Here is a 9,517-nt window from a genome sequence, read left to right as displayed (position 1 = left end):
AGAGGGATGAGACCCAGCACTTTTGTCACCAGGATGACTGCCATACACTGCAGTTAAAAGCTATGCACCTGAAACCAATATGGGCAGTACAGCTGGGGATGCCCTGGGAGCCAGACCAAGGACTGATGGAGAACAAAGATTGTGATAAACCACAGAAAACTCCCCATGCAGTTAGTTTCTTTGAAATGAAAAAGAAAAAAAAAAGCGAAATAACTTTATAAAAGATGAGTGTAAATAGAGACACAGGGTGGGAATGCAGAGAGGAGCCTCCCTGTGCAAGGGGTGCACTTGCCCCATGGGTCTAAAACCCCTGGATCTCTTATTGTTGGCGCATGGTGGGGGTTGTTTAGTCCCTCTTCCGAAGCTCCCTCTTCTCTCCACCGGGAAACCGGGGACACCCGGACGGGAGCGGCCGCCCCGCCCCGCCCCGCCCCGGTGGGGTCCCCGTGGGTGACACCGCGGCGTCACTGCTCCGCTCGGCTCTTTCCGATCCGTCCCATCCCAGCCTGCAGGTAGGCGGCCAAGCGGCCCTTGGCTGAGCTGGGGCTCCGCGGGGCTGCCCCCGTCCCTGCCCCCGGCGCATCCTACGGGAAAGGGACGGTGACTGGACGAGAAGGGGAATTTTTTCCTCTCCGTCTCAGCGGGCGGGGTCTGCGCGGAGCGGGGGGCGCTTCTCGGGCATCGGGGGTGGGCACTGTCCAACAGCTGGTTTGGGTGAAAGGCTGGCGCAGTGAGGTGTAGGTAAACGAAAGTGAAAGTACGCCTTGGGGCTTGGGTTTGGCTATTTTTAGGAGTGTTGGTGGTCTTTAGCCTACAGCTCAGTAAGTACGTTGCAAAGCTGCCGGGTGTTTATCTATCTGGCACGGAGGAAGCCGGTAGCGATAATTTGCAATTGCTGTAGAAAGACTGTGCAGGAAACACCCAAATTTTGGTATAAACTCCTCCACGCAGTTGCGTCCAGAGGAGAGAAAGAAACAAACCAAGACTCCGGCTGCAAGCAAGCACAGAGCAGCCGGACTCTGAGCTGGGCGAGCGGGAAGCTGGCGCAGCATCCAGCGGTGCCGCCACTGGCCCTTGGGTGGGGTTTTGCGCCTGACCCGGCTCTTTTGCGCCATTCAGCCTGCTCGTGAGCATCTCCCCGAAGCGCATCGCCGCTCAGTGTCAGCCCTGCCGCTTTGCCTGTTCTGCGCTTCGCTTGTGTCCCCGATTGTGTCCCTGCAGCCCCCGGAACGCCCGGCCCATGCCTTTAGGGCCACCCAGCCCCGGTGGTCCTGGATGTGGCGAGCAGCTCCGTGCTCCTGACGCTGAAAGTCAGCGTGCACGCAAGCCTTTGGCAGGGTTGACACCGCTCAGGGGCATGGATTTGTGGCATGAAGACAGGAGGGTTACTGAGAGGTGTCTGAATGTCCCTGAGCAGGTATTTTGAATGTCCTCTGTGCATTGTAAAGGAGCAGAGGGAATGCTGTAGGAGGGAAAGCCCTGGCATGTGCTGGGTCTGTGAGGGTGAGGGACTTTGGCAATCCTACCACCACATATACTTCCAATTCCAAATCTGCAGGAAAAGAGTTTTTAAAAAATAATGTCTATAAAGTTAGTATGATAAGGAAGTTTGGAACACACAAATAACATGGAAAAAATCCCCTGCTTTTTCAATGTGACTGATTTTTTTAAGAATAAGGTGCTCTGACAATAATATTCTTGCTGTTTCTGTAAGCAGCTGCATCCAGTTTAATCCAGTCTTTACTCTGTGAGTCACACAAGGTTAGACAAGGTGTTTGAAGAATGTTTCCCAGGGTCCTTATCAACTGTTTTCTTTTTCAGGTATAACCATGGAGAGCCTGTTCAATGCCAACAGCAGATTTGCACTTGATCTGCTCAGAAGGTTTAGTGAGGCCAACCCAACAGGAAATGTCTTCTTTTCTCCTGTCAGTATCTCTGCTGCTCTGGCCATGGTCCTTTTGGGGGCCAAAGGTAATACTGAAGCCCAGGTGTTGAAGGTTAGTAAAATAAAATGGTCATTAATTTTACATTTTATTTACATTAAAAGGGGTTGTGTTTTAGAGGAGGGAAGATGAAATGAGGGTATTTTTATTGGTTCAGGACAAGATTTCTGTCATGCACGCTCAGTTTTCCTCAGACTTTGCAGCTAGTTACCCTCTGCCTACCCTGCTCCAGAGCCCTCTGTCTATATTTTCTATGGCCCTTGTTGCTCATTTAATTTCAGTAGTTAATTCTTGGCAGAGGAGACTAATTACATTAGTCAGTCTCCTTTGAAATTGATCATAACTTCCAGGAGCAAGGCTCTATAAGTTTTCATGAGACATTTTGACAAACTATTACTTTGTAACACAAGATCACTAACGTATGTTGGTGTTGTTCATTTGGTATGTTCATTTTCAATATTTCTGTGTGTTTTTGTAAAAATCACAGTAGCATTCTATAGTTTTATATCTAAAGCTATGATGATACATGGTGATGCTACCTAAGTATCAATCTCTCACTAACAGGCACTCAGATATCTTGAAGGAGCTAAGTCTGCATGATTATCCTTACCATAGCTTTAGGGTCGGTAGGATAGTTTAAAAAACCTCCTTATAAATTGCAAAACTGGTGCACATAGGAGTGTGCCAGTTTCCCCTGAAACCTCCGTCATGGAAGGGACTCAGTCACTGTTATTTTTGCACTCTCGTTAGGCTAACGCCTGTAAAAAGGTGTGTGAGTCTCCTCATTGCAGTCATCCTCATGCATTTGCCTATGAATAATTTCACCTTTGTATTCTGGACTTTAGGAGGAACTTTTTTATACTGCTGAGTGTTGCTGTGCTTACTCAATAAAATTACTTCCCCACTACTTGTTCAAACAGACTTTGAACATATTTCATGTAATCAGACTGACAGCCCCACCTAGGATAAACCTACTGACAGCACAAATCATGCAAAAGAAACTTGGGGGGGGAAATAAATGTCTTTCAACATAGTAATCCTCAACAGGGCATGTTTCTGTACCATAATACTTCACTTATGAACACAGTGCTAATTAAAGAGGCAGCGATTAGCAATTGTCAAGAGCTGTTTGCAAGGACATAAAAATTTATTTCCGGGATCATAATTCTATTGTAAGGTTGCCTCCGTGATGATCTTGCTCAGCCATGCACCTGTACAGCACAGCTTGTACTGAGGTGGTTGGCAAATCCTGACCAAATACCCAGTGAGAGAAAGAGAAGGCTTCCCTTTGAATCCAATCACTGCTTCACAGCAGTCTTCCCTACTGGGAAACACATGGTTTAAGTTTGAATATCAATGTCCCTGCTTTGGTGTGGCCATCCCTGTGCATGAGGTCTGGCAGCTTCTCCCAGCCAGCTTGCCTCTGGAAGAGAGGGTACTGATAAAGAGATATTGCAGTAATGCATTTGATCTTAAATCTAATACTTACTCATATATATATATATATATATATATATATATATATATATATATATATGTTAAAAGTATATATGAAGTGCATATATATTTATGGAGTTATATAATTTTCATAGAATTATAAAGGGTAATTGCTCTAAGTTTTCTTAATACCTTACCTGTGATAGTGATGATTGTATATTCTGAAAATATACAACCCCACATCCCCTTGGGCCAAAGGGGGAACCAAGAAAGCGAGAGTCTCCATGGCATCATCTCTCTTTTTGATCCTCACCTAGGAATGAGTTCTTGGGCCCAGTGGCTCACAGAGGAGAGGCCCTCAGAAATGCAGACAGGACTTGGGGTTGTGATCAAGAGCTTCAGCTGTGACTGCCTATAAACCAGGATCACAATACTTGGTTTGGCTGACATGGGCAGCGTAGCACCAAGGGACAGTTTGACTAATTCTTTGAGGTTTACAGAAGTCTCTAAGCAGCTTCCAGCCTTTTCTTTTCTCCTTCTTCAGCCTACCTACTGGATCCTACCCTGCTGCATCAGGCCTCCCCTACAGATTCCCCATGTGTTCTTTTAAGACAGTATTAACAGCAGCTAGTTCACTTCTTTTTATTTCAGACGCTCCACCTTGACAAAGTTGAAGATGTTCATTCAAGATTCCAGGCTCTGACAATGGATATAAACAGAAGCAATGCACCCTATCTCTTACGGCTGGCCAGTCGCCTCTTTGGAGAGAAGTCCTACAGCTTTCTGCAGGTACAATGGTGCACATCAGGATGGCCTGTGGTGGGATCTGGGGGTAAAGTGCAGCTGCTTGAATATTTATGAAGTAGAACTATTTCCAAGCCTATTTCTAAATTTTTCTGGGAACTTGACAAGAGTGCTTCATACTTGCCGTGTGCATTTCCACAGCTGTGAGCATCTGTGCCTCTCACCTAAAGGATGTAACACAGCAAACCCTTTTCCTGTTCAGTTCTGCCGTTCTTGTCCTCAAGAGAAGAATCACTGGTCTATGTTCTTAGTTTAGCGTAGTCTCATGACATCCCACTCTATTGCAACCAGCTTTTTAGGTTGCAGCCACTTCTGTTCCTGTTGCAATCAGCTTTTTAGGATTTTCATCGGAGTAATACCACATAACGTCAATATTTTTGAAAACACTATTTTTTTGGGAGGGGATATCCAATATTTTTTTAACAACATGCCTCTTTACCAGGGAATTACAACTTTATGTGGAAATAAGTTGATATTTTTGTCCATCTTCAGCTATTTTGGATAGTTTTGTTTTATCATAGCTGTGCTTGAGCCTGTTTCGGGAGAATGATAGGTAAATATTGCAACACCTGCAGTAAGCACCCCATCAACTCTAGACATGGCTGGTGTACTATGAGGCTTGCTCTAAGAGTGGGAAAAAAACCTGTTAGCTTAAGAATTCCCCCAAACAGCACACTGTTAGAACCCCACCTCAGAGTTGGTGACAATCTGAGTACATCTTATCTAGCTGATAATTAGATGTTTTCTTATCTGCATGCAGTGAAAGCTATTTTATTGTTTCAAAATCTAGGATTTCCTGACTAATACACAGAAATTATATGGAGCTGACTTGGCTACAGTTGATTTTCTTCAGGCTTGTGATAAAGCCAGGAAAGAAATTAACCAGTGGGTCGAGGAGAAAACTGAAGGTAAATTAGTATTTTTTTAATAACTGGCAGTGTTTCATATCTTGGGAGCAGGAATGGGCTTTATTCTCTGCTGTCTTTAGAACAGTTTAATTCTGCCCCGGGGTACTCATTTGATACATGAACAGAACCAGAAATTATCTAAGCAAAGCATTTAACCAGTTCCATAAGTCCTGAGAGTTTTCCATTCTGTTTTGTGCTCAGGCCATGAGTGCAGGAGAGATGCCTAAACATGGAGATGTACTCACGAGTTGGAGAATTTGTCTTAGTCTGTCTTGGTCCATATATATATTGTATATATATTTCTAAATTCAGTATTCCTTAATGTGGGCGTTCTGTAGTTTTTGTATGAGGAGTGGATAAGTTGCATATGACAGTTTAGACTAACAATATTATGTTTTCATCAAAGCATTGTATATCAAAAGTTATAGTAGTATGTATTAAGAAAAAGTGTGGTGAAGTGGTGAGACAGGTACTGAAATCCACATTATTACAGGAATAGATTTGTTTTATATTTGTAGTATTTCTGTGGCATCAGTTTCTCAATATATATTTTAATGCCATCAACTTACTACATGATTTTGTTGTGACTCTTTTTAATTCTGCCTCTGAAGGCAAAATCCCCGATCTGCTGTCTGAAGGCTCAGTTGATAGCATGACCAAGCTGGTACTGGTGAATGCTATTTATTTTAAAGCGAACTGGGCAGAGAAATTTCAAGAAGCTGACACCACTGATGCACCATTTCGCTTAAATAAGGTAATACAGATATGTCCTGGTAGGACAGGTCTAATTATATAGGTGGTAATGTGAAGCTTTGCTTACAGATAAAATAATTAAGAAATACAAAGTACTTTAGTAATATTGTTATTATTTTTTATGGATTTTAATGTTTTTCCATATTCAGCAAGCTATTTGTTGTTTCACTTACTAGAATAGTATTAGAGACAATTCTCAACTATGGTTTAGGACCTAGCAGGGTTTCTGTCTGCAGCAGATCAGCAGCTATGAACTGTGTCTGTTTGTGATGCTAGGTGAGCAGTCTTAAAATGACAGGACATTTTGATTAAGCCCCATCTTCTTGTTCTATATGCTGCTTCTGTTAACAGCTTTACAAGTTACTGTATGCAGTCATCTGCTTTATGCTAAACAGAGTTGATCTTTGTTGGCTTAACATTTTCATACAGCAGTTTGAAGAAACTGTTTTGGTTTCTGTGATGACTGTGCTATAGAAGCCAAAGGAGAACCAAATATAATACAAACTCATGATTTCTTCAGAAGAAATAGTTCTAAACAGGCAGTCAGAAGTCTGAAAAAATCAGTTTTATAATGGAGGATAAATGTTTACATAAACGCAATTTTAACTTGTCTTCTATCAGTTCTTTAAATATTTCCTTAACTGTTACTATTTGTGCCTTTTATCCATCCAGAATGAAAAAAGGACAGTAAAAATGATGTATCAGAAAAAGAAATTTAATTTTGGATACATCCCTGAAGAGAAGATCCGTGTTTTAGAGTTGCCTTACGATGGAAGAGAACTTAGTATGATCATCCTGTTACCTGATGACACTGAAGAGGACTCCACTGGACTGCAGAAGGTGACCCATCTAAGCCAATGCAGTTGTTCAATATTTTTAAGTTTGGCCATTCAAAATTAAAGCCTTAATGAACCTGTGTTCTCAGGGCACCAGATCTATTTGGTGTATTTTTAGACAACTCTCTACTAGTACACTAATAAAGAATAAATGGATGTACTGAATCAGGAAGAGAAATTGTGTTTTAATTTTGTAGCTTGTGTTCATGTATCCTCTGCTGAACTGAATGAACCATGATGGATACTGAAAACAGAGTTAACTGTGAGAATTATCTTGCCTTGATTGTTTGTTTTTAATGACAGAATTAGTCTTTCAGTAGCTTTGAAAGTCTTTATTTTCTTAACCATAAAGTAGTGAGACTGTTTTCCATTAAATGACCAGCTGCTTTGGGCTCCCTGATTATGATTTTTGTTACTTGTTTTTAATTAGGTAATTCCATTTAGTTAGATGAAACAGTACGAAGACTGGCTTGCTATCAGTGCATGATTTTCCCTTCTGTACATTGCAGCAAGAAGCGAATGTCTGCATTGCTTTGTAAAGTAAAAACTGCACTGACTCCACCTAATTTTAATAGTATTTTTTTATCTCTATTTAGCTATCAAAGATGTGGGTATGTTCATTTTTGCATAGCTGCCTTACCCTTATATAATGTTCTGTAAATAAAGCCTCATAAATGTTACTGAAAATGAAATACTGGTGATAAGTAATGCTCTCTGTCCTTTTAATCCTAGATGGAAAAGCAGCTTACCTTAGAGAAACTCCAGGAATGGACACGTCCAGAGCATCTGTATTCTGCTGACGTTCACGTGCGCTTGCCAAAGTTTAAGCTGGAGGAAAGCTATGACCTTAAATCAGATTTAGCCGCTATGGGCTTGCTGGATGTATTTGACAGTGGCAAGGCTGACCTGTCGGGAATGTCAGGGGCACGTGACCTCTTCCTCTCTGCAGTTGTCCACAAGGCTTTTGTGGAAGTGAATGAGGAAGGCACGGAAGCTGCAGCTGCCACTGCTGGCATTGCTATGCTCTGCATGGCCATAGAAGAGGATTTCAACGCTGACCATCCTTTCCTTTTCTTTATTCGCCACAACCCAACACAAAGCATACTCTTCTTGGGCAGATTTGCTTCCCCATAAAAGAAAACTTACCATTTGCAGCAGTTCCTGCTGTTGTTAATGAAAGCTTTGTTCCTGAATGAGTTAATCCTCCTGTTGTGAGTTCCTAGTAATTTGACTGAGATTCTGCCTTTCCATTAAAACTACCCCAGAGAAAACAAGGGAGTAATTTATTCTTCTTTCTTGAGATTGACATCATCTTTAATTGAACAAGGAAAATCTTGCAGTAGAAATAAATTTTCTTGGAAGAAATACATGTCTCTTAAAGCACAGTATCAGCCTTTATGCATCCTCACATGGGTTTTTCTGTGTCCACAGCTCCCCATTGTGATAACCAGTCACTCCTTAATAATCTAGTCACTCCTTATGCATAAATACTAGGTTGTTCTTGCAAAGATATCCCTTCCTTAAAATCTTGCTTTACAAAAATACTGTAATAAAATTGTTCTAGGCACTAAAAGGCATGTCTCAAACAGCTGGGTATACCCAGTTCTGTCATGAAATAGAAGGTCAGATAACATTTGTTTAGAGACATCTATTAATAGAGAAAGGATTAAGCTATTTAAACAAAAGTAACCCCTTGAAGCTGGTAGCCAGAAAAATTGCAACACAGCTTTTGAATGAGAAAGAAAAAATGAGTAAGACTTTAGGTGACATGTTTAAAGAGGATTTTTAAAATTTACTTTAAATGTTAAAAGAAAATGTTTAAGGGATTAGAGGTTTTAGGTGCCTTTTTGAATGTTCAGAAGCTGCCAATATTAGATTCTGGCCAATACCTCTGTCATTCCCAAAAGATACTTCAGCTTTCCAGAGGAGCATCTGCAAGAAATACCTGATGTTTCTCTTTATGTATAAGGATTGTATATTTACTGAGCTGACTTCTACTACCTCTTTATGCACAAACCTCTGGTGCTGTACCACAGCCTTATTCCTGGTAGTCAGTGTAATTACCTACTGTCACGTTCTTTGTTTATTTTTGGAAGTTATTTACTTGTATCTTGGGTACTGTAACATTTCCCTGCACAACCTTAGCTCTGAATGGGGCACAATAATTTATATAATTGCAAACTGTATTTGAATCTTGTCTTTAAGCAAGAAATAAAAGTCTTTTACTTAAACCTTTGTTCAAAATGGCAATTTTTTGTATGCAAAATTTTTTGTATTTCAGAGTACCGAAATAACTGTCTGAAGAGTAGAGCCACAGAAACCACTGGTGCAGCAGGTGCAACCGGCTGTCTGAAGTTGTTCAGAGTAGGTAAAAATATTGAAAACCAAATTGCTCAATAGAAGAGATAATTGCATGAGCCAGCAGCTTCCCCTGGAAGTGTAAGCTGAGCTGCTTGCCCCTACAGGGAACAGGGGGAGTCGTGGTTTTATGAAATGGCATAAGAACTTGGTTTGCAATACCTGGTTGCAAAGGCTCTGGTAGGCTGTAGATGTGAATGCAATCATCTCTGCACCGAGTGCTTAAAAAACCCAATGCCTTGCAAACAAAAAGTACTAGCACAAAACCCATGGAAAAATTTGGAGCACTTTGGTGTTGTGTTTGTTCTGAGTTTCTGGGCTTTGTTTCAGCACTCTAGCAAAAAAGCTGCTGCTGCTGTAGACGGCAAAGCAAGGCTCAAAAACTCCATTTTAGTTTCGTCCTTATCTTTATTTGCAGAAAGTCAGTCAATGTGTGCAAGATACATGACTGAAGGCTTTTAGGGCAGCAATTACCAGG

General features: G+C 41.5%; 1 protein-coding gene across 2 annotated transcripts; it reads left to right on the top strand.

The window, feature by feature from the left end:
* The first annotated feature begins 431 nt into the window (after positions 1-431).
* Positions 432-8,912, top strand: LOC128791664 (leukocyte elastase inhibitor-like). Of its 2 annotated transcripts, none has more exons than XM_053949474.1 (7): positions 432-512; positions 1,822-1,997; positions 4,032-4,169; positions 4,975-5,092; positions 5,704-5,846; positions 6,518-6,685; positions 7,414-8,912. In XM_053949474.1, the coding sequence occupies exons 2-7, from the start codon at positions 1,830-1,832 to the stop codon at positions 7,813-7,815; spliced, it is 1,137 nt and encodes a 378-aa protein (XP_053805449.1). In that variant the 5' UTR covers positions 432-512; positions 1,822-1,829; the 3' UTR covers positions 7,816-8,912. The 2 variants fall into 2 exon arrangements, with proteins under 2 accessions (XP_053805449.1, XP_053805454.1); XM_053949479.1 differs by lacking the exon at positions 432-512 and adding an exon at positions 1,345-1,417.
* The last annotated feature ends 605 nt before the right edge of the window (positions 8,913-9,517 follow it).

The sequence above is a fragment of the Vidua chalybeata genome, chromosome 1 (assembly GCF_026979565.1).
Source record: "Vidua chalybeata isolate OUT-0048 chromosome 1, bVidCha1 merged haplotype, whole genome shotgun sequence".
Lineage (NCBI taxonomy): Eukaryota > Metazoa > Chordata > Aves > Passeriformes > Viduidae > Vidua > Vidua chalybeata.
This window is presented reverse-complemented; position numbering and strand designations above follow the sequence as displayed.